At 43.9% G+C, this 25,444-nt stretch overlaps 1 protein-coding gene across 1 annotated transcript in view; it reads right to left on the reverse strand.

The window, feature by feature from the left end:
* Window positions 1–4,041: 4,041 nt before the first annotated feature.
* Window positions 4,042–25,444, reverse strand: part of PDX1 (pancreatic and duodenal homeobox 1) — a 32,499-nt gene continuing 11,096 nt past the window's right edge. The window contains exon 2 of the mRNA XM_035115844.3: window positions 4,042–13,551. Coding sequence (XP_034971735.1) covers window positions 13,154–13,551 — 398 coding nt within the window. The 3' untranslated portion in view covers window positions 4,042–13,153. The remainder of the gene's footprint in view (window positions 13,552–25,444) is intronic.

The following is a 25,444-nucleotide window of genomic DNA, read 5'->3' on the forward strand; positions in this document are numbered from 1 at the left end:
TCCCCCCCCACATTGCTGTTTTTTTGGGGGGGGGTGTATGTTATTTGGAAATTGTTTGGTTTGGTTGTATACTTTGTAACATTTATTGTTTATTAGTACTTTGATAGTGTTTGTAGTTGTGTATTTTGTTTATATGTTGTAAGCCGCCGTCAGCATGGTTTTAACTTTAAAAAGGTGTCATGCAAATAAAATGATTAATTGATTGATTATACATTTGCATCCTCATTATGTGGATTCATTGAAAAAGTTGATAGAGCTCTTTATGAAATGCACTCCCTATGAGCTGAAAACATTCCTAAGTAACACATGAGCACTTTGACAGCAACAAATGCGTAGAACACTGGTGTTCACACTTCCAAAGCTACACAGTTCTTGCGGAGACCCTGCCTCTGTGTGTGTCCAGAAGAAGGCCTCACCTCCGTGCCCTTTAATCTTGCTCTGGATGGTTATCCATTACAGATAATTCCTAATCCTATCTGCAATGGAAGTGACCCATCCATTCAATTCTTCTTAATTAACAGAAGTGACTTCCCCTTCTTCAGAAGTGCCCTTCTTCCTCCAGCTGGCCATTTACAATCTATTGACCCCTAGTACTGGAAACAATTAGTGTCACAGCATATATATATCATCTGGCACAATTAGCACACTCTCGGAGCTCCTTTACCCCAATGCAAAAAAGCAGGCTCAACAACAAGCAAGCACCCAATCACTTAACAGTCCTGGCTGCAGGAGGGCGGGAGGAAGCAACATCGAAGGGGGGAAAGGTCAGCAATCGGGAGTGGGAACACACGGCAGCAGCAAACATGCTTAGCATACAAAACCCAAGGGCCTCGTTCCCTGGGAGCATCCTAGGCTCCTTTGTCATCCTCCAGGTGCTCTTTGATGTCAGAAGCCATTGTGAGCTCTTCTGGTCCTTGCCTTTGGGCTGGGCCTTCTTCCTTTTCCTCTCCTGACTTCAAAGGGGAAGCACTGGTCCAGGCTTCTCTGGACATTTGGTTTTATTTGAAGGCTGGAATTTGGAAAAGAATGGGCTCAGGGTAGCTTTGCTTTAAAGAGCAGTGCTCCACTCTGCTTCCTGTTCCCTCAGAAGAGGGCTCAGATGCTCTCTCGCACAGCTATCGGACACTCCCCTGCCACCCTCCCCCATCCATTTGGGGGTTTTCAGCCTATAAAACACTGGTTCCTCTCCCATCTGCAGGGCTGTGCTTATTGCACGGTCCAAGACATGGTCCAACCGTCCAAAATTGTGCTTATTGCACAGTCCAAGACATGGGTGTTAGGCTGAGGTTGGGTTGACCCAACATGCAGCAACATACTCGCTTGCTGACAATGATGATGAGAAGGGCCGTAGCCAATTTGCCTTGCAGGCAGAAGGTGGCAAGCTACAGTTCCCAGTATCTCTAGGTAAGGCTTGGACAAACCACTTCCAGAAACCCTGGGGAGCTGCGTCTAGTCAGGCCATACTGAGCAAGATGGGCCAGTGGTCTGACTCAGTATAAGGAAGGTTTCCTAATTTCCAATTTTAAATTAACTCCTCTTTCCACAATACAGTGGTACCTCTACTTACGAATGTTTCTACTTACGAACAGAACTCCGTCCGCCATCTTGGATGCAGTTTAGATAGGATTTTTTCTACTTACGAATTTTTAGATAGGGTTGCTTCGACTTACGAATTTTTTCTTCCAATGCATTCCTATGGGATTCGACTTACAATTTTTTTCTACTTACAAATGTGCATTCGGAACGCATTAAATTCGTAAGTAGAGGTACCACTGTAAATGGCAGGGCTGGGAGCTGCTGTAACATCAGAAGATACGAGTCATGGGGAGGGATCATAGTGCAGTGGCAGAGTGCATGCTTTGAGTACAGAAGGTTTTTGGGATCTCCAAATCGGAATTGGGAATGTTTCTGTCTGAAATCCTGGAGAACCATGGCCAGGCATTGCAATGTAGACAATACTGATACAGAGGGGTCAAGACCTTTTTGGCCTGGTGGGCCAGATCTTTATTCCCCCCCCCAGGCCTACTTTGACATGTGGAGGAATCACCTGTCTGTCCATCATCTGACATCCTAATTATGTCAAGTGGCTAACAAGTAGGTGGTTGTGCCCACCTGTCAAAGTTGGCCCACAGGGGAGATAGTGAACAAGCAAGGTTGGACTTCTGGCTGGGAGCAACTGCATAAGAGCTGCCCTTCTACCTGCCCCACCTCTGAAGTCCCATATGTTATCAGGTTGGGACAGGTTTTTGCGGTTTGCAGGAAATGGCCAAATAGGAACCACAGAGCCATTAAAATGAGCTTTGAAGCAGTTGAAATAAGTGGGGAACCAGAGATAGTGAAGGGAAAGCTGAGGAGTTCTGACTGGCTAAATGATTCAGCAAGTGATTTCATATAGTGGAACAAGATAACCACCCCCTGCCGTGAAGTCTGGAGTTTTTTATACTCTTGTATAAACTCTTGTATAAACGCGGGTGGCGCTGTGGGTTAAACCACAGAGCCTAGGGCTTGCCGATCTGAAGGTCGGCGGTTCGAATCTGCACAATGGGGTGAGCTCCCGTTGCTCAGTCCCAGCTCCTGCCAACCTAGCAGTTCGAAAGCACATCAAAGTGCAAGTAGATAAATAGGTACCGCTCCGGTGGGAAGGTAAACGGCATTTCCGTGTGCTGCTCTGGTTCGCCAAAAGTGGCTTTGTCATGCTGGCCACATGACCCGGAAGCTGTACGCCGGCTCCCTCGGCCAGTAAAGCGAGATGAGCGCTGCAACCCCAGAGTCAGTCACGACTGGACTTAACTGTTAGGGGTCCCTTTACCTTTACCTTTATAAACCCTTCATAGCAAAATCCAACATTAATTGGAGCAGGGTGGTGGTGTTCCTCATTTCCTGTGCTTAGTAGAAGTCGTGTGCTCAAGGTGATAATCGTGTTTTCTTTTGTGGAGACAGGTGGTGGCGTTTGATTCGATATAGTTTTGAACAATAAGCTCCTCTCCCGGGGGCCATACAATCGCAGTGTTTTGGGGTTGCACCGATTGGATCACCAAAGGTCACTTCCTGTGCAGTGCTATTGGTCATACTGACTGAGGTGATCCGTTTAACTCCTCCAGCTACATTTCCAGCAGGAGTCCTGCAGCCTTTTTACAAAGGGAACCAAACTGAAGCCATTTCAAAATTGCATAGCCAATATTGGGCTGGAGTGTAGCTGAGGTTCATAAGCTGGAAGCCAGCCTGCCCAACATGCAACTCAGCTTGCACTGGAGGCTGATGTGTCTGCAGAAAGAGAGGAACCTCCAAGTTTCCTAGGTGGTCCTTTAACCTGGGCTGACCTTCCCTCAGGCGCTAGAGCTAGACTGATACTTTGAGGCACTGCTTTTCTTAAAAGAAAAGAAAAAAAGGTGCCAGTACTCACCATGAAGTTGTTACAGTAAGTGCCACACTTTAAACATTTGAAAAAGAAAAGTGGTGGTACAGTGGATGCTCGGGTTGCGAATGTGATCCCTGCAGGAGGCACATTCAGAACCCACAGCGCTGTGTCTGCGCACGTGCATGTCACAATTTAGCACTTCTGCGCATGTGCGAGTGCCGAAACCCAGAAGTAACCCATTCTGGTACTTCTGGGTTCGGCACGGTGCTTAACCCGAAAACACACAACCTGAAGCGTTTGTAACCCAAGGTATGACTGTACTGCATACTCTTTAGTCCGTCCCCCCAGACTGCTTTGAGGGTTGCTGACTTCATTTCCTTCTACCCTGTTCTTCATCCTTATCTTGGGAAAGGAGACATCTTGATGTGTTTCTCTGGTTCCTTGTATCGTCAACTTACTTAGATAGAACTAGGATCTTTCTTACCAAGTATGTGTTTCCTTTAATAAACTTAGCTTTCTTATTTTCTAAACTCAGAGTCATGGTGTTATTGTATCCAGGGTAAAGTGTGCTCCTCTACCAGTGATTCAGCTAAGCTTCCGAGTTGTGTGTTAACTCCAAACAGCAGCTCACACATACACATCCACTCAAACCCCATATTCCAAAGCATAGACGTATACAGCATAACACTTATTTTATTAGGATCAGGTGACAGTCATAGCATAGTGAGCTTGCAAAGGGTGGTGGTAGGCATGCTAAGCTTTGGTTATAGTCTTGGGCTGACATCCCTGATCAACCATGATGCTCACTGGGTGACCTTGTGCCAGGCACATAGCCACCTCCCACCAGCCGTCTACCACTGATCATTGCTCCGGCTGCAAAGCAAGTACTGGAGCATTGCTGCATCATGGTGTGAAGTTGGCCCTGCCTCGGAGGTACAGTGTTTTGCTGTGGGAAAGCCAGTTCCCCAAGACAGTGTTCCTTGCAATGGATGGACAGGTATGATGATGATGATGATGAACATGGCAACTGTAGTCTTGTTGCTTGAATCAGGGCAGTGGCTTGTAAGAGTACATCTACTCAAAGGGAGGCACCCCAGCTTGCTGTTTCCTGCATGGGGCAGGAACCTAGGAAACTGCCTTATACACAGCCAGGACATTGGTCCATCCATCTAGTTCAGTACTGGCTAGTCTGACAGACAGTGGCTGCCCAGCGTTTCAGAGACATTCCCAGCCATACCTGGAGATACCAGGAGTTGAGCCTGAGACCTTCTGCATGCAAGGCTGATGCCCCACCCATGAGTTTCACTGTGTTCTGCCATGTAGCAGATCTATGTTGGAGCAAATGCCTCTGTCTGACACTTGCAAAGGGAAGATGGAGGTCTTCGTAGGCCAGCACTGCTGCTTTTGCTTCTGAAGAAGAGTTGCAGCCCGCTGAATGGTGAAGCAGGTTGCCGGATCTCTTCAACTCCCACCGGTGAATCTATTTGTGAATAAAATCCTCCATCCCTTGACACGAACCTGCACAAATTGGTGGTGCCTGCTTCCCAGTTGTTGCCATGTTTGTTCAAAAGCAAGTCCTATGGATTGCAATATTTACTCCGAAGTAATTACACTTTGAATTGTATTTTTAGGCTTAGAACTAGCGCCGTCTAGTGTCATGAAAGTGTGAAATGCCAGGGACTGACGATGAGTGGAACGTTGATCTCTGCCACTGATTTACTCTGCAAAATATAGCAAAATAATTATGTTCTTTGTCTCAGTGGACCTAAAAAGCTGCAACACTTTGCTATTACAGTACCAGCATTACTATTTGTTGATCATTCACATGGCAGTCTTAAACCTTAAAACACTTTATTATTCCTACAACAGCCCTGCAAGATGAGTAATTGATTTCCCTTCCCCATTTTAAAGATAGAAATTGAAGAGTGATATATAAAAAAGCAGGATCTGAAGAAACCCTTAGCCAGCCCTGAAATGTACACTGTCAGCTTCCCATTAACCTCCGAGTTCTTAAGAGGGTGGTTACTGAAAACTCCTGCAGGACCTAATCTAAATAGTTGTGGTTTTCTTTTTTTTAAGTCAATGGAAACTCTCCAGTTTACTTACCTTGAAATTGGACATTGCTCCTTAACTCTCCTAAAGACTCTCATTGATTACATAGGGCTTTGTAGCTTGGAATGACGCATTAGAAAATACCAGGACACACATATTGTTCGAGCAATTTTATTTATTTCTTCTGGCGTGCAAACCTAACTAAACATGGGCTCAGACTTTTTTTTTTTAATGGATTCAGCAGAATTCCCATTACGGGAAATGTATTTTCAGAAGTGAAAATGCTTGTGGCTATGGAGGAGGGCAAGGAACTAGGGTCATTCTCCACAGGTTGTTCCAATAGTGTCGTAGTAAATAATATGCTTGCAAAAGATGCTTCTAGGCTACTTCCTAAAATAGTTACAGTACTTCTCCATCAGCTAGGAAGCTGGAATTTGGCACATATGATTCTGCTATATAGAAAAGCAGTCTGAAAACGGGGCGTTTATTTGAATATAAAAATCGGGGACATGTCTTCCTTTCTAGTGTTCTGGACTTTACAGGCACCCTTTTCAGAGTGGCATGTGGTGTGTCCCCAGCAGCCGCATGCATTGTTTAAAAATAACAACAGCTGCTGACCCTTCATTGGAAGAGTCATCCATCTTTGCAGGTATTGATGGGCATTCTGTTTTTCTCTCAGGGGAAACAAGGACAAAGTGTCATCTCTATTAATGTGGGGACCCAAGTTTACTCAAGTTCTGTCTCGTCTTTCAGGGGAAATGGAAAGACATGCCAACCATCAATTGTTCTGGGGTTAACATGGGTGCAAGCGTTTGCCTAAAAGAAGGTTGGCGGACTGACAGTCTGCCTCAAATGGATACCTTCAATGGTTTTAAAAAATTATAATTCAGAGGGAACTTGCTTGGGGTCGACTCACAAAAGACACTGCAGGAGAAGGCCATGTGCAGATACCATCTCATCAGGAGGTCTGCTGCCTAATGCTGTAGGAATGAGGCCTTTAATGTGGTGGTACCTACTCTCTGGAACTCCCTCCTGACCATATCAGACAGGCGTCATCTCTATCTTTTCAAAGTCTATTGAAGACTTTCTTTTCTCAACAAGCCTTTTAAGAGGAGGCTTTGTTTGTTTGTTTTAAACCGCTGCCTGTGTCTGCATTAGAATCGAAAACGTTGATGTTTTTCTTTTTAAATTGCTCTGTGATTTTTTGATTTTTTTTGAAAATTGGGAAGTGGGTTCATAAATGAAAATAAGCAGATAAGTAGTAGGAGCAGCCAGGTTACTCAGAGCAGCCTGCCCTTGTCACTTCAGAATGCCATCATGCCTGTCGTGTGCAAAAGGCACACATAAACCAGAGGTTTCTACACATACCCCCAACTTTCCATCTTCCATCTAGGCAAAGAAGAAGCATGATCACAGATAACACATTCTAGCTAAGCAAAAGGACCTGAAGAGGTGGCAAAATGCACCTGTGAGGGATGTGGCCTGGTTAGGGTGCTTGACCTTGAGGCAGCTCCAGGGATCAGATAGGGAGACCCACATTTTTTAAAAAAGTATTTTTTATTAAAGGGAGACCCACATTTGACTCCCAGGCCTGAGGATCCCCTGCCCTAGTGCAAGCTGGCTTATGGGAGTCTTCAAAGGATGTTACCATCGTGGCATCTTTAGGGAGTGAGTGGCACTGTGGTCTAAACCACAGCCTTTGGGGCTTGCTGATCGGAAGGTTGCCGGTTCGAATCTGCACAATGGGGTGAGCTTCTGTTGCTCTGTCCCAGCTTCTGCCAACCTACGGTAGCAGTTTGAAAGCACACCAGTGCAAGTAGATAAATAGTTGCCACTGTGGCAGGAAGGTAAACGGCATTTCCGTGTGCTCTGTCCACATGACCCAGAAAACTGTGTGTGGACAAATGCCCTTGGCCTGAAGCGAGATGAGCGCCGCACCCTATAGTCACCTTTGACTGGACTTGACCGTCCAGGGGTCCTTTACTTTTACCTTTACTATGGTGAACACTGACATGACCCAACCAGCAATGACCTCCTCATGTTCTTAAGCAAGTCTAGGGTCACTTGAGAAGACGAGGCAAAATGGAAGTCAACCCACAGCAGAATAGTGTTTGAATTTCATAACCCTTGTTTTGATGAGAGGTGGTTGGCAAGAGCAAGTGAGGATTCAAATTCTGGCTGTGGTGTGAAAAGGTCACTAGATGGCAGTGTTGGCTCTTACTTGGGAGCCGGACCAGGAAACCCCTTCCAGGTGAGTGGGGAAATGGATGCTTCTTGTCTTCCTTCCACCTCCCGTGCCTGTGAGTTCCGACGTGGGGTGCAGCAACAAACGTGTTTGAGACATAAGGCACTTGTGCAGCTAAACAGGATCAATGGAAAGATCAAGTTGTCTGTTCGGAACATATGAATGGGCGGCCAACATGAACGCAGCTTTCATGAGTGGATGTTGGTTGCAGACATGAAACATGGTTTTGACAACGTTTCATACCTGGCATGCTGTGTTGGTCACCTCTCCCATGGATCTGTTGGACCTGGGAAACCAGGGTTTGAAATCCCCACTCAACCATGAAGCTCACTGGATGAGCTTGGGCCAGTTACCATCTCTTGGCCTAACCTACCTCGCAGGGATGTTGTGCGGATGACATGAGGAGAAGAGCCATGGACCCCACCTTTTGCTCCTTAGAAGAAAAGGTGGTGTATAAATGTAATAAACACAGATCTGTCACTTTTCCTTGCAACTATGAAAAGGAAGCCTGATCAGCCAGCTATGCTGATATTCTGGATGAAAGGCTATTCAGGGCATGGGATTCAATTGATGTTGTTGTCTACCAGCAATGAACATGCTTGCATGTCTGGACCGATCCTGACAGTGGCATAACCAAACATTCAGATTTTGAGGTGCATTTTCCCATTTCCACTGTATTTCTTTCCAATTTTAACCCAATTCCAACTCCAGAAAATGGAAATAAACTATCCAAGATATTAATAATCTGTAGCATCTTTATCTGCAAGTTATATCCTTCCCCCAGCGAACTCCTGTCAGATGTAATTTTGCTCCTGGGGAGTTCTGAGCATGGAGGTATCCCAATCTATGAATTTCTGTGAATGGCCGTTTGTCATGAATGCTTTAGTTGAGATTCCTGCATTGCAGGGGGTTGGACAGATGACCCTTAGGGTCCTTTCTAACTCTACAGTTCCATGATTCTGTGATTCTATGATTCAATCTATTGCTTACCAGCTTCTGTTCCTCTTCTGAAACTTGACAGTGTAACATGAAAATTAGTATTAGTGTTAGTATTAGTCTCCACCCCCATTGTTCTACCTGGACACTGAGGTCCAGCACCGAGGGCCTTCTGGCGGTTCCCTCGCTACAAGAAGCCAAGTTACAGGGAACCAGGCAGAGGGCCTTCTCGGTAGTGGCACCCACCCTGTGGAACGCCCTCCCACAAGAGGTCAAAGAGAACAACAATTACCAGACTTTTAGAGGACATCTGAAGGCAGCCCTGTTTAGGGAAGCTTTTAATGTTTGATGGATTTCTGTATTTTAATGTTTTGTTGGAAGCCGCCCAGAGTGGCTGGGGGAACCCAGCCAGATGGGCGGGGTATAAATAATAAATTATTATTATTATATTAGTATTAGTAGGGACCTTCTGCACACAAGCCAGGTGCTCTCCCACTGCACTATGGGTCTTCCCCTGTCAACAAATAGGGGCTGAAGTTTGGAGGAATCAGGTAGGAAACCTGCACCACTCCTCTTACATTACTGACTCTATAAGACCAAATTAAATAAGAAGATAGTTAGGCTTGCAGTGCAATCCTCTGTTAGTTTTCAAGAAAATAAGACTGGCTGTGTTCATTGGGACTTATTCTCCTCTGAGGCTGCAACTCCAGGCACATTTATCAAGGAGTAAGCCCTACGGAATTCACTGTGGCTTACGGTCTACCGTGTATATAGGATTGCACTGTTTGCGTGTTTAGGATTGCGGCAGCCTTATCTACTTTATGGACTGTAATGGCAGGAAGGAGGTTGAATCCCCGAAAATACACATCCTGGGTTGCTGCTTCTATATGGCAACAAGGGCGATTTGTCACCAGTTTTGGTCAGCACTGGAAAAACCACATCCCATAATGAACCCTCTTTGTGTTGAGAACAAGGATCACTGTGGGACTAACACCTAAGTGTTGGCCAGATAAGAGAAGAATGTGGAAGGATAACCCAATCATTCCTTACTTTACAACTGCTCCTGCATTCCTGATAAACAAAAGAAAAAGAAACCAAAAAGTTTCCCAATCCTCTTTAAAATGAAATACCATGGGAATGTGTGGTTGTGAATTTTAAACTCATAAAATCAGAGCACCTCCAGAACTCCAATAATAAAATGAGCTCTGCTTCTGCTGCCCTGATGTTAAATCCATTCACTTGTAGAAAAGGACAATATACTGTATATATAAATTAAAAATAATGAAACAAGCATCTATAACCACGTGAAAGTGTTGGGATGTAACTCAACTTGTATTAAGGCTGATGGAGTTTTGTATAGTAGAGAGAGAACAGAACCTCCAAACTTCCTAGACTGTCTTTTGGACCTAACCTGGTGCTGACCTTCCTTCAGATGTTAGACTGATACTCTTAGTGGTCTTTACCTCATTTCCTGCTCTTCATCATCCTACCTCAAGTGAGGAGACATCTTCCTTCTATCTCCAACCCCACCCACCACAGAGATAAAAGAGCAAGCATGGCTTAATTAGCTAGAAGCTCTTTTCTATCCGTCACGTGTTTCCTATAATGAACTTAGATTTCTTATTTTCATACTCAAAGATTGCTTTCAGGGTTAAAGCATGCTCCAAACAAGGATTCATAACTAAGCTCAACTTCTGCTGTTGCATATAAACTCCATATGCTAACCCCCTTATACAGTATATATATTTAAGAAGAAATAATGGATGCTGTAGATATGAGCATATTCCCTGGTGGGTCATGGCATGGCCGCAGCGCCCCAGATGCTGATGCCAGGCCTGTTTGTAGTTGCCTCCACTGTCTTTTGCTCTCCGGATTTCAGTGCTACAATTGATCTGTAGCTACGTCACTGCCCAGTCACCCAGCCCTTGATAAAGGCCGCTTCACAGCCATGTACCAAGAAAACGCTTTCTGATGTGTTTCTCACCTGGTTGCAGCAAAGATCTCTCTGAATTTTTCACTGAGTCAGTTTTCTGGACTCACAGCTGTCCGTGGAAGCGCAGGTCAGTTCTGTGTCCAGGGCAGCTGTCTATCAGCTCCATCTGCTACGCAGGCTGAGACCCTACCTGCCTGCAGACTGTCTCGCCAGAGTGGTGCATGCTCTAGTTATCTCCCGCTTGGACTACTGCAGCCCTGCTTAGGGAGGCTTTTAATGTTTAATAGATTATTTCATTTCATTTTTCTGTTGGAAGCTGCCCAGAGTGGCTGGGGAAACCCAGCCAGATGGGCGGGGTATATATTATTATTAATAATAATAATAATTATTATTTTCTGCACACAAAACAGGACCTTCTCCTAGGATCAATCCCTCGATCACCAGGTAGTGCCAAGCCAATCCCTTGTCTGAAACCCTGGAGAGGTGCTGTCACTCATTGTAAGGCAGTATTGAGCTAGACGGAGAAATGATATGATACTGCACAAGGCACACATTGCTATGTAACCTGTTTCCAAGAGACTCAGCTGTCCATTCTGGGAATGCATACAAATTGCCTTCTTATCAGCAGAAATTTCCCTGCACAAGTTTCACATGCAAGGAAGTAAAAGGCAGGCTTGGATCCGAGTTGGCTTTCACTTTATACATTTGGGGGATAAGCTGGAATGGAAAATCGTATACCTGCGGTATAATCTTATACCTGGGACCTCAGGAGGGCATACTCCTGAATAGATATGTATGGAGTTGATTCCCTAGTCCTCTTGAGTTCAAAGATCAGTGCAGCCCCATGCCTGTCTATTAAGAAGAAAGCCACACTGCTTTCAATGGGACTTAGTCCTAGGTAAGTGAGCAAAAGGAGTGCAGCCTTAAGTATATGTTAATTCTCCCATTATTGTTATTAAACGAGGCAAGAAAAAAATGCTTTAACTTTGGCTGAACTATACTCCAAGTGTCATGTCCTGTATAAATTCACATCTTGAAAACAAACCCATTATTCTGATCTCTTCTTTTTTCAATAAAATGAGACATCCAACCTACCTTATCCTCTGTAAACTATCTGACTGTGGCCATAATCTCTGCTATTAGAAGACAACAGTGAGCTAGATACATGCATTCATGCCCTGTTTTGGGGGCTTCCCTGAGGTTTCTATTAGCTGCTGTGGAACACAGGGTTTTGGACAAGATAGTCCTATGGTTATAAAGTACACTGACTTTGGACTGAGCCCCATTGTAGGCTGGGACCTCCTTTCCTCAGTAAATATGTATATGTTTGGAAACCTTTCAGCACTACTCAGAAGTGTCTCCTATTGTACTGAGTGGAGCTTACTCCCAGGTTAGAGGGCATGGGATTGTAGCCTGAACATACTTGCAGGAAAGTAAACCCAATGAGATTTCCTTTCAGGTAGGCCTGTTTAGGAGCCAGTATTGTTTATGGCATCCGGTTTTACTGCTGAATTAGAAAGAAGAGCCTCAACTAAGCATTCATGCATCTGTGTTGCATGCAGAAGATTCCAGGTTCAGTTCCTGGGCATCTCCAAAAAAGGCTTGCATGAATAATATAGATGGGACAATGTTCTCAATCTCAATCTATGTGCAGACACTGTTAACGCTGCAGTCCTGAAGACAGAATTGCAATCCCATAATAGTTCTTGCAGGCTGCAGGACTGAAAAAATCTCTCTCTGTGTGTGTGTACTGCCTATTCACTACATTTCCAAACATATTTCCTCCAGTCACCAAACATGTTTCGTGTCTTCCTTGTTTACCAAGGAATGATATTCCCAAGTGCATCCTAATGCATGGAATCTAAAGGATGCCCTTATACTTACACCTACATCATTTCCCCCCAATGTCTGAATATTTATTAATATAGAATAATCACTTAAATATCCAATTTTTAAAAACATTTTAAACAAGCACATTTTTTTTTAAAAAGGCTTATTAATTGAGATTGCTTCTTTAAAAAATAAAAAGAAACAAGACACTAAAGACTTGAAGGGGAAAATATTCATGTTTACCTCCCTCCCCTCTTTCTTCAGGTCATGTGGCAGGGAACCTTATGGACCCCTAGACTCCAGATCCCAAGAGCTCCAGCCAGTATGACCAAATGGTCAGGGATTTTGGGAGTTGTAGCCACACCTGGAGGTTCCCCTGGTCCCCACACCTGACAGTTTGAGTTCCCTTCTTTTTGTGCCTGCCTCTGCCAAGGGATGCTGCAGTCTACAGCAGATCCCCTGGAGATGTTGTGGACTACAACTCCCATCATCCCTTTGGTGGGAATATTGGCAATACCACCAGCTAGTGCTGATGGGAGTTGGAGTCCACATCTAGAGGGCATCAAGTTGACTTAGGGTTCACAGTCCAGAACATCTCGAAGGCATCAGGGTGGCTAGAGTTGATGGGAGTTGTAGTCCACAGTGACCCCTCGAGGGCACCAGGTTGTCCCTTCGGAGGAGATGGGACTAGAGACCTCTGAGGGCTTATCTTGTGGGACGGCGGTGACAGACGTCCAAGAGAGGTTGCCAGATCTGCTCCTCCTGCGTTTTCCCGCAGGCTCCAGAGCCTGGGCTTCCTTCACCGCGCGTCCTGCTGCCGCCTGGGCGAGGCGTCGGGGCTGGAAGGGAGCAGTTCCACCGGGAGCAGGCTGGGCGCCGAGCGCTCCTCTTCGCCCTGCTCTTTCCCAGGCAGTTCCCCCGACGACACGGCGCAGTCTTGCTCGGGCTCCTGGCTGCTCCCTCCTCCGCCGGCGCCTCGCTTCTTGTCCTCCTCCTTCTTCCACTTCATCCGCCGGTTCTGGAACCAGATCTTGATGTGCCTCTCGGTCAAGTTCAGGAGGACGGCCAGCTCCACCCGGCGAGGCCGCGAGATGTACTTGTTGAAGAGAAACTCCTTCTCCAGCTCCAGCAGCTGCGCCCGCGTGTAGGCGGTCCTGGTGCGCTTATTCTCCTCCTGCTCCACCACGAAAGAGCTCCCTAGAAAGAGGAACAGACCAATGAGAATCGACCCAGAGGGAGGCACCGTAAGGAGGGCGTTGCCGTGGATGGCTCGTGAGGACTAGAACCTTGAGGAGGCGACGACCTAGAGGCCCGTGTGGGGTTGGTGTATGATAGTAGCGTGGCAAACCCGCTAATCCTTAGGTTTAGCTAGAGTAATACTGGCAAACCAGTACAGTGTGAGAGATAGGAAGGTGAGGTATGGGTCAACTGTGCTGGGGGAAGCTGGATGGACCTGGAGAGGTTCGGTTCAAACTGGCTTGATCTAGCCTGACAGGGGGAGACCGGGATGGGTCATGCTGAGGTGAGAAGAGCACAATGAATCCTTATGGGGAGTTTGGAAAGTTACTGAGGATCACAAGACTGAGAGGAGGGGGATGTTTGATGAGAGGGACATGTGACAGGTACTTGATGTGTGGGATGTGCAGTCCACCACTTCCTCTATGGTGGAGAAGTTAGGGTGTTGGCAGGAAGTGACCTGTACCTGTACATGTTTATGCATGAGGTTTGTTCTGTGATTGGCTGGAAGTTACATCGTGAGTTAATGTTTACCTGTCAAAGCTGCTGCTAATAAATACAGACCCCCGAGCTTTGCCTGGGGTTGGTCTTTGTGGAACTCAGCCTTGTCTTATGTCTCATTGTTGGATCTAACCATTGCTACATAATGGTGACCCCGACGTGATCCAGCCCTACTCATAAGAAGACTTGAAGCAGTCTAGGTACCACCGGCCACGGCCCACTTTTCGTGAGTATGGGTTCTCTTGAGTCAGTTCAGAAAGGGAGTGCACACCCGCAGGAACTGAGAGAAATTCTGAGGGATTTCAGTCAGACAGGTGCTAGTTTGGCAGAGCTAGAAGAGTTGGTTGAAGAGATATTGTTTCTGTGCCCGTGGTACTCTCAAGAGGGGTCCCTGGATTTAAAAGTATGGGACAGGATAGGGAAGCAGTTGCTTTCCTCCCCACAGGCTCCTGCCAGATTGTTAAGGCTTTGGCGGAAGTGCAGGGATGCAATTGAGTTGGTAGGGGTCTATATAAGTGAAAAGGCAACCCCCCTTCCTGTATCTCATTGCTCAGTGGAGGCTGCTGCCACAGACCTCCCAATCTCAGTTCCAGAGGCTCTGGCTTTACCATTGCCTTTGGAATCCTCTGGTTTACTGGCCACCTCTCCATTGTCCCAGAAAAAGACGGTGGGGGGTGCTGTTCGGCTCGGGTTTAAGAGAGAGCTGGGGTCAGGAATGTTGACTAGAGAAGAACTGGAAGAAGGGCTTGCTTCTTTTCCGGTCACACAGGGCTTGAATGCCCAGGGATTTCCTAGCCTATCTGACTCTTATTTGCCTCGTATTCAGGCAAGGGGAGTTCAGATGAGGTTTAGGAAGGAGCAGGAAGAAGGAAAACAGAGAGGAATGTTGATAGGTGAGGGAAGGAGGCGAACAGCAGTGGCTGTCTCTCTGTGGAAAGGGCTGGTTGGTGTTGGACTTTTTGCCCTGGTGCTTGTGGCTTTCTCTGCTGCACAGCATTGGGAAGAGGAAAATGACACCTTGCCAATAGATACAGTCCTGCAAACACTGTTGACGCTTATGATTATTTGTTTTTGTATAGTGCGTCTTGCAGGAGAAGTACAGGCAGTCAAATCTCGAAAGGTCTGTTTTAAGTGACAAAAAGATTTCCATTGGGCAGAAACCTAGCTTAAACAGTGCTAGTGCTTTGCATTTTCTGTCTCTGAAGTTTGACTCCTTTTCAGCTTTGCAAAGGCTTCACAGAAGCACTGCATTAAGCTTAAAGGGCCTGAGTAAATGTTTCCTTTTGATCCAGGAAGGTGAGAAGCTTTGATCTGCATTCTTTTCCTTGAGGTAGTTTAAATGGTTAACAGATTTTGGCTGTTCAAGTTGCTCAAGGCTTTCCTTAAAAAAAAAAGAGGAACCTTCCTATTGTCATTTGGCAGTTTTTCAGTCTGCTTAAAATAGCCAGTTCAGACTGAAAACTTAAAATATCTGCAACTGATTGTTTCTGAAGAAAGTACCTTTTTCTCCTCACTAATGTGAATGAAGGCTTATGTTTTCTCTCCCCATGTCAGCTTTTATTGTCTTTTCTTAAGGGTTCAGTGAAAATATTCTGCTTGCTTATTGTCTGTATTACAAATTCTTTCCCCTTCTTTTCAAATGCAGGGTTGTCCTATATCCACTTAGGTATTAACAGGATGAGATTTGGTTAAAGAATGGGGAATGCTGGAAAACTCACTGTTTACATTTGTTTTCAAGAGCTACCCAGTTCATCGCCAGTAGCCCAACTCCAAAGGATTTCACTGTTTGCATTAAAATGAGTCTCCAATTGTAGAATTGGCAATTGATTTTTGCTTTGTGTATTTTATTTCCCATTTACAGGTGTGAGCATGGGAGTCTTACCTCTTCTCTATATAGTCTGGTTAAATCTGATTTCAATCTTTGTGTAAGAAATTTATTTCTGATTACTCTTTGTAGAATTTTTCCTTTTCAGATTGACTAGAATTCATTTTCAGAAGGAGTTCCAGTATTTCTTAGATTAATGTTTTTTCCCCTCCAAGACTTAATTCTTTCTTTTAGCATTGGATGAGCTTTTAAATCCTACTTCTTTGTGTGTGAGAGTTGGCTCATTGTTTTCCTTTCACAGATTTGTCCTCTGCACATGCTCAAGCGACTAATAATTAACTGTGATTTTTTCTCTGAAGGAAGTTCCAGGGACAAGCTTGTTTGATTAATAATATTCCTTTCCTACAGGAGTCATTGTCTCTTGATTTAAAGTGTTTATTTCTTTTTGATTGTATGATTCTTCTTTTATCAGCTATGGTGTAAAGTTCAAATACTTATTGTATGTTGTCTTCTTTCTAAGATGGTTGGATTTTTTCTTAGCTACAGCAGGTTCTATGTTTTTACATGAACAATCTTAATTCAGTTGTAGTTTGGGACTAAATTTGGTGCAAATAGTTGGATTTTCTATGTTGGCTGCTACACCATCTTGGCAGTATTCATTTTTTCCTTATTTGCTGAAGTATATAGATGCAGCTTAACCAAACAGTTTGCAGAGTATTTTTTAGTTCATTTCTGTGGGGTATGTGAATGCATAGCAGTCTATTAGTATTTTTCTTCATTTTAGCATTTTTTACAAGCCTTATTTGCATACTTTATTTTCTCAACATTTTGGAAGGCATGAGATCTCTTCTTTGAGTTCTCTTTTGTGTGATTTCTTGGGATTCTTTCTGCAGTAGTGCTTAGGTTTTATCTTTCTCTTAAATGTTAGATTCTTGGATTTTCCTGTGATCTTCTGGGTCTCTTTGTCAGAGAATATAATCCTATATCTATTACTAGCCTTAGATTTAATGTGTTGTGGCTGCAATTCTTCATATCTTATTCTTTATTTCTCATGCTTATTCATATTGCTGTTATTTCCTATGAAGATTTTGGTCTTTTTGTATTTGGCTCTCCTGGATATAGTATGTCAATCTATTTTCTTATTGTTAAGTCCTATTGCTGCTATTTCTTTCTTCAGTTTGCATTTTCTTTCCTCTAACACTTCTTGAAGTTGGCTTTCTTGGCTACACAAGTAGTTTATGGTGTATTTTGCTCTTGTGATCATAATTAAGAGGTGATCCATTCTTTGCCCTCTGTCACCAAAAAATTTGCTGTGGGATTCTCTCAGATCTCAAATTCTATTGAAGATTAAAACAGCATTGTTTAATTTTTCTGCAAAGAGTGCATGTGCCAGTCCAGCAATGGTTTTCTTATTTCTCTGACCTATATTGGTCCATTCAAAACCATGGATGCTCTCTATTTAAATACATTTAGTATTTTACTGCCTATTTCTTTGGCTCTGTTTTTAAGAAGGTGCCCAACAGGAAGTTTGATATTCTACAGCCAGGAACCTGTAATTGGAGTCTTTTCAGCATTTTAGAATGCTTATATTTTTCATAGCTTCTTTCCACATGATTAATGTGAAGAATTTGTCTTTTCCATATGATTCTATTATTTTTAATTATTCTTGTTAAATCTCAGTTTGCTTGCTGAAAGCCAGGACTGAAGGTTTTCTGGTATATTTGCATTATAAGTTTTGTATCCAGTGTGAATTAGAATAGTAGATTTAATTTCTAACAGGTAGCATTGAGGTTCGCTACGATATTAATCCAAATTCTATCTCAATATATTAGCATAAGATTCTGTGGGAGCTAAAAATGCAGGACCGTTATAGGAAGATGTGCCTGGCATCTCAAATGTGAACATATGATCAAATGCCATTGTTGCTATTCAAGGTCTCAGAGTCTTTGCCCCTTAGAGTAAGTCTCTTGCCAAACATAAACAAAAAAAGGAGGAATACCTATATACCTATGGGTCTTCATTATTATTTGGGTCTTCAGTATTATTTATATTGAACACATTAAAATTAAATCAAATTTACTAAATTAAATCATTTGAATATTTAGAAATATACGGGGGAGGGGTTTTCCAATTGTGTTTTTTCCTCAGGTAAACCAATCCAGATATAGCAAGATGGGTGAAACCGTGGATCGATGGCATCAAGGGTTACAGCAGGAGTCGAGCCTGCTACAGGAGTTGGCGAATCTGCGAATACAGGATCCACTGCCGCAGGGGGATCCACAGAGGAATCGGGACCGTGTGCCACTACAGCATCATTGAGTCACCTGGGGCCAAGTGAAAGCCTTATCCATGCAGGTTACTGAAATACTGAGAGTTCATGGCGTTGCGATGACACCTGATAATCATCTCCTTGCTTCTTTTTCTTGTTTGACATCCACCTCTGCGAGGCCGCGTGACCATGACTACCATCGTCCACAGTAAAAGGGGACTGAAGGACACTGCTTGCCTGTTTCAGGGACACCTCTCCTCCGTTGAGGAAATGGGTTATTTAGTTAAAGTTTGGAACATACGTTAAAGTTATTGGACCCTCACTTCTTGAGAGACTCAGTAATCTTATGGTGCTGATACAAAGTCTACCTGAAGAGACTGTTGCATTGTTTTCTATAATGCTTATTTATGTTTTGATACATAGTTCTATTTGTACCTGATGCTAAGTGGTTTGAAAGGTTACAAGGTTTATATATGTTTAAAAGCTTTGACAGCCTGTGCTCGTAAAAGCAGCAACAAAGTTTCTACACAAGCACTCAGTACCGTTACATTGTTTCTTTCCCTGTCAGCCTAGGTTCATTTTTAAACAAAAGAAAGGGGACATGTGGGGTTGGTGTATGATAGTAGCGTGGCAAACCCGCTAATCCTTAGGTTTAGCTAGAGTAATACTGGCAAACCAGTACAGTGTGAGAGATAGGAAGGTGAGGTATGGGTCAACTGTGCTGGGGGAAGCTGGATGGACCTGGAGAGGTTCGGTTCAAACTGGCTTGATCTAGCCTGACAGGGGGAGACCGGGATGGGTCATGCTGAGGTGAGAAGAGCACAATGAATCCTTATGGGGAGTTTGGAAAGTTACTGAGGATCACAAGACTGAGAGGAGGGGGATGTTTGATGAGAGGGACATGTGACAGGTACTTGATGTGTGGGATGTGCAGTCCACCACTTCCTCTATGGTGGAGAAGTTAGGGTGTTGGCAGGAAGTGACCTGTACCTGTACATGTTTATGCATGAGGTTTGTTCTGTGATTGGCTGGAAGTTACATCGTGAGTTAATGTTTACCTGTCAAAGCTGCTGCTAATAAATACAGACCCCCCCGAGCTTTGCCTGGGGTTGGTCTTTGTGGAACTCAGCCTTGTCTTATGTCTCATTGTTGGATCTAACCATTGCTACAGGCCCGGTTTCCCAAACTTGGGTCTCCAGCTGTTTTGGGACTACAACTGCCATCATCCCTAGCTAGCAGGACCAGAGGTCGGGGATAATGGTGGGAATTATAGACCTAAAACAACTGGAGACCCAAGTTTGGGAAACACTGTACCAAGCACAGAATAGAGTTAGAAAGGCGATAGATCGAAATTCCTCTGGCCCTCTGTCTTCGTGAAGGTGGTTTTTTTGTTTTGTTTTATAAATTCAAAAAACCCAAACCAGCTGTTCCTATGATCGCAAGGAAATGTCTAGCGACCTGATCTGTGTTGATTTGGTTGCGATTTCTGCACCGCATGGGGTCAGACTAGATGACCCTCGGGGATCCTTCCAACTCTATAGTTCTATGAATCTGTGTGTAACTCTGGTAACTATTTGGATCGTAATGCATCTTAGATAACAGCCATACTGGCCCTAAACAAAATTTCAGCAGAAACACATCTTAGAACAGTCCTAGACTCCGTCATGCAGAGTTATCAGCAGGTGAAAGACGCTTCATTTGGTTATTTGTCTGCCTTTTAACCGATTATGCGTTCCAGTAATCACCACCCTCATTATCCTGATGTTTTGGAACTACAACTCCCATGATCCCTAGCTAACAGGGCCAGTGGTCAGGGATCACGGGAGTTGTAGTTCCAAAACATCTGGAGAGCCAAGGTTGCTTATGCCTGGTCTAGATGCATGAAATAAACAAGGAAACATGAAATAAATCTAATGAACAGAAGACTCCTTTTTCTCATATGTACCTGCCCACATATTGATGCGGATGATCTTCTGAAACTGCCTTACTATGCTGGGAACCCGAGGTCGTCCTTGATCCAGACCCCCATGCTATGGATCTGCCTTCCCCTTCAAATGCAATCTGCCCGGACTCTTAAATAAGAGTTTTGCTGACAGGTAAAACCCTGATTCCACCGCCAACATCACCCAACCTTTGAGGGGAATGGTTTTTCGCGCATGCTGTACTTCGGTCGTTTTAAAGCGTTTTGTTGCGGATTTTAATTCTGTAACAATATTCTCCCTAGCAATATTCCCTAGCAATATTCTCTCCTCGCCGAAAAATCGATGCTTTTGAATTATGGTGGTGGAGGAGACTCTTGAGAGTCCCGTGGACTGCAAGAAGATCAAACCTATCCATTCTGAAGGAAATCAGCCCTGAGTGCTCACTGGAAGGACAGATCGTGAAGCTGAGGCTCCAATACTTTGGCCACCTCATGAGAAGAGAAGACTCCCTGGAAAAGACCCTGATGTTGGGAAAGATTGAGGGCACTAGGAGAAGGGGACGACAGAGGATGAGATGGTTGGACAGTGTTCTCGAAGCTACGAACATGAGTTTGACCAAACTGCGGGAGGCAGTGGAAGACAGGAGTGCCTGGCGTGCTCTGGTCCATGGGGTCACGAAGAGTCGGACACTACTAAAGGACTAAACAACAACAACAACAACAACAATATTCTAACCTGTTTGAGAATGTTTTAATTGTCATGCTTTGCTGTGGCCGAATAAATAAACTGATAGAAAAGCCATTTAAAATATCGTTTGTTTCGTTTTCTGTTTCAGTAAAACCGTAGATGGGGTTCTCTCCCTCTCTCTGTTTAAAGCACTCCTTTGACTTCGGTCCTTAAAATTCGCCTCCACCAAACACAAACGTGACCGACAGCGTTTGAGGCCCGCCGAACTGAAACTGAATAAAACCTGGAAGGAGCCGGCAAGAATTCTAAATCTGGAAGACCAGAAAGGGATTAACAACTTGAACTATACCGGAAAGACATGGGAATATACCGGTTGGTCTTTGGGGAAGGGCCGTAGCCAAGAAGGCGTAAGACCCGAGGTTCAGTTCCTAGTATCTCCATGTTAGGGCTGAGAGAGAGACTCCTGTCCGAAACTCTGGATAATACTCAGCTAGCTGGACTGGACCAATGAATTGGCTCAGTAGAAGGCAGCTTCTTACTGAAGTGGCCATCTAGGGTGTTCAGAAAGCGTGGTGGCTCCAGGACTCACCAAACCACAAATGCTATTGAATTATCATACACGAAAATTAAATTCTCGCAATATTCTAATATTCTCCACAGCAGAGAAGGTCCTATGACTTCTTAAAGATGTAAACGCTTCAGTGACTCATAAAGTCGTCCTTTTTTGCTTTGGGTGCCGAAAATATCAGAAAGAAGACTGCAGAAAATATAGCAGTGAACTGTAAGGGAGACGCAGAGATCTAAATAGAGACCATTATTTGTGGCACGACTCTCCTTTTGCTTGTATTTATTTTTGATTCAGATTTGTCATGGCCAAGGGCTAGTACAATAAAGTTATTTGGATTGGATTGGAATATTCTAATGCAACTTTGTCATGTCAAGTCATATTACGCATAAAGTTTCACCTGTAATTTATATACACTCTGAAGAGACGGAATTAAGTTTCTTCTTCGCATCATAATGTTTCATTTCCAATCAGAAGGCATGTAATTGGATACCGCTGTGAAATCCAAGCTAAATTGGAAGCCCGTCTCCCAAAAGAACCAAAACGTTTTGCACAAGGGCTCACAACAATGTATACACCGTACATTCAAAGCACATTTAAATCACACCAAAAAAAACCCTTCGAACTATAGTTTGCTAAGGGCGCTGCTATTTGTAGCTCCGTGAGGGGTGAACTACAATTCCCAGGATTCTTTGTGGAAAGGAAATGTCAGCAACTGGTCCATTACGGCAAGTGGGGCAGCACCCCATCAACCTCAACCCACCCCCTACCTTTCTGCCTTCTTACCTGCAACCAGTCTTTGGGGAGGTTCGGGCGGCACTACCTGTCCGCTTCCATTTTCTTAGTCTCAGTGTCCCTCTTCACTTGTAAAACTCAACCGGAATTAAAACGGGGATAAACCTAGAAAGTGTTGGCTCTGCCTGTCACTTGGGCTTGGGCTCTGCCTACAGTTTGGGCTGGCTGGCTGCATTCTGCCCACAACACAATACAACCCATCAGCTCCTCCAAGATTCAGGTTGGCTGAATCGTCTCTATCTAACAGCGTAGAGCAAATTGGAGATGGGGTCGTTTGCGAGCAAAGAATGCCCAGGAGTTGAAAAATACCTGAAGGGGCTGCAAAAATGGAATTAAGTGCTCAAGGACTGTAATACTGTTGTCTGGGATAATCCCCACTGAACACAGTAGGTGTTACTCCTGGTGAAATGCGCATAGGATTGCGCAGTGAGACGCAAACTTGGAACGGTCCATTTTTAAAACTAAGAGTTAAGCAGCCTGCGCATTTGCATCCTTGTGTGCTGTACTACTAAAAGGTAACTTTCAATATACTTGAAAATTTGTCTCGTGTGGGCGGCTGGGTGCTAAACTTTTCTGAGCGTCAACTCTTCACCTCCTTTTTTTCTTTTCTTCTGCGTTTTTGTCTTCTTAAGAAATTCGTGGGGCTCCGGTGAAGAGTAACTCGAAGAATTAGCTGTTCTCACTACCGAGAATACCGAATGCAACATTTCCCTACTTGACAGACGTCTGGCATAATTTTTGCTGCAGCTAGATTTCTAGGTCCTTTCAAGATTTGGGGAGCGGGTTCTTCCTAAGATATTTCCAGTTTCTAATGCAACCCACACTGAAATCACCAACCGTCAATTTATTCAGGCATCCAGTTAATTAATTATATTTATCAAACCTCTCAGAGGAGGACAAGTTTTCCAGTAACTATACAATAAAGCCAATATAAATACCGCACAGCAAAAAAAACCATAAGCGAAAACAAACGGATTCTGATTTTGACATTTCAACTCTAATAGCTAGTATATACTATTTTTACTGCTATGTTTAGAAAATCTGGAGTGTTTTGCCCCCCGCCCCCAAGTTCTATCAATGAAATTCGTGGGACATAAAAAGGTACGCCTGTGTTCATTGAAATCAATGAAGTTTAAGAATGCCCAGTTTTTCATGGTTTGACATAGGGTAATTCCACACACACTCCCGGTGCCATCTTTCAGGCATATTGGAAAATTACTTTGCAACATAGAAAAAAAACTATGAATAATCTGCAATTTCCTCTCCCATATCAACTAATAATATTAGCAGAGCTTTTGCGTTACCTAAACAAATCAATAAACTTTAAGCCACTTCCCAACATTGGAACTGGATGAGGATTACAGCCTAAGTAACATTGACTTCGTCCTTATTCTAACGGATTAATTGATCCCAACATTTCTCTAGTTCTTTAGCTTCACAGTTCGGGTGTGCAGTTTATTAATTTTAAGAGATTAATTGTTCATATAGCCGTGGAAATAGACCATCACCTCAAAACTTGTTTTGATTTTTTTTCCTTGGCGGGGGTGGAGGGTGGGGTTCCATGGGATTTTAATATCACTAAACTGGATTTCTTGCATATAAATCGGTTGCCAACCTAATCCGCTTTATCCTGGCAAAAAGTCTAATCGATGGTGGTTCGCAAGAAACGTTTTGATTTCCCGTTTTGATTTTCTTTTAAACAGCTGAACAGTGCGCCCAGGTACAATACGCAAAGCAAATTGGATTTGATTGACTGTTGATCTTTTGAATCTTGATATATAATAAACCCAATCTTTTTAACTTTTAAGATAATTTAATACCAATCAATTGGCTTAGGATAGGGCCCCACGATTCTAAGATTTTGTGCACATACCTTCTTGGGATTAAGCCCCCACTTCACCCAAGTCTCCTAATGTTGTAGGTATTGTGGGGATCGCTTTCAATAGAGGCTGTTCAGCCAAAGTTATGCACTTATAAGCCTGCACTCCAACAGGAGCGTTAATGCTCCGCAACGAACTTGCTGGGATTTACTTCCGAGTAAACATGCAAAGGATCTGCGTATAAGAGCCACCAGGATCGGGCTGCGCGTCTCAACAGAGAATTAAGCCCATGCGTAAGGCTGCACAATATTACGCTTACGTGGGGGTAAGATCTATTTAATAGGCATTTATTTTCTGCTTAACTTTCGTAGGATCCGACTTCTCATCTCCTCCCACAATGCACGAGATTTCTAAAGTGCTTCAAGTTCGGCCACATCCTGCCCTAGGACGGTGCTTATGGTAATATTAGGCTTCTAAATTTGGACTCCGAGACAATAGGTAGGAATATTCCGCTTACCTTCTAAGATCCACAAGAACCGAAGGCGGACTCGGATGTTGTTTCTGGAGAAAACAAGCTTACAATGCAATCTTAACCTGGCTACTCAGAAGTAAGCTCCATAGAACTCAAGATCACAGCGCTCTTTCCTAAACTCATTTGTATGATATCAAATTCTGTTAAAACCAGTAGTGGTTTTTTATTTTTAAAGAATCCAAATTAGATATATTAGCATCCTATTTGCTTATCTGTAGTTGAATTGTTGTAAGGTCCAAGAACAGATAAAACAACATGGCAAATCTATCCTTCCCCGCCCGAGATCGATTGGACTTTTTGCCAGAGTAGGGTGTCCAGGACTGAATTGATAACCAATCTAATTTGCAAGAAATCCAGTTTTGATTTGATCTTGAAAGAGCGGGCAAGCATGTATGAGCTCGTTCACATCCTCTCAGGGCAACCCCATACCCAATGTGGAACCGAAGTGAGGAGGACAGCAATTCCTTTCCACGCGTAATGGAAATTGATATCCTGCTTGAAAGCCCCTTCCAGTCATCAGACGTGAAAACTCGTATATTATTTTAAGATGCCATTTGGCCCCTTTCTTTAGGCAAGCCTCAATTCAGCCAAAAGTCTATCAATTTCAATGGAACGTCGATAATAACTTTTGCTGATCCAACTGCCCATAATGATACAAATAGGAAAAGTATTTTGTTGGAAAATACTTAAATTCTCCCTCTTAGCGTTAAATCGACTTAAAACATGCTCCAAATATTCCTGAAAGCTGAAAACAGAATTTCAAAAAGCGTTTCATTTCAGCTCCAATTGGGGCCGCTAATCCTGCAATTCAATGCACATTGACTGTGCATTGTGACGCAGGTGGCGCTGTGGGTTAAACCACAGAGCCTAGGGCTTGCCGATCAGAAGGTCGGCGGTTCGAATCCCTGCGACGGGGTGAGCTCCCGTTGCTCGGTCCC

Source organism: Zootoca vivipara, chromosome 4 (assembly GCF_965207765.1).
Source record: "Zootoca vivipara chromosome 4, rZooViv2.hap1.1, whole genome shotgun sequence".
NCBI lineage: Eukaryota > Metazoa > Chordata > Lepidosauria > Squamata > Lacertidae > Zootoca > Zootoca vivipara.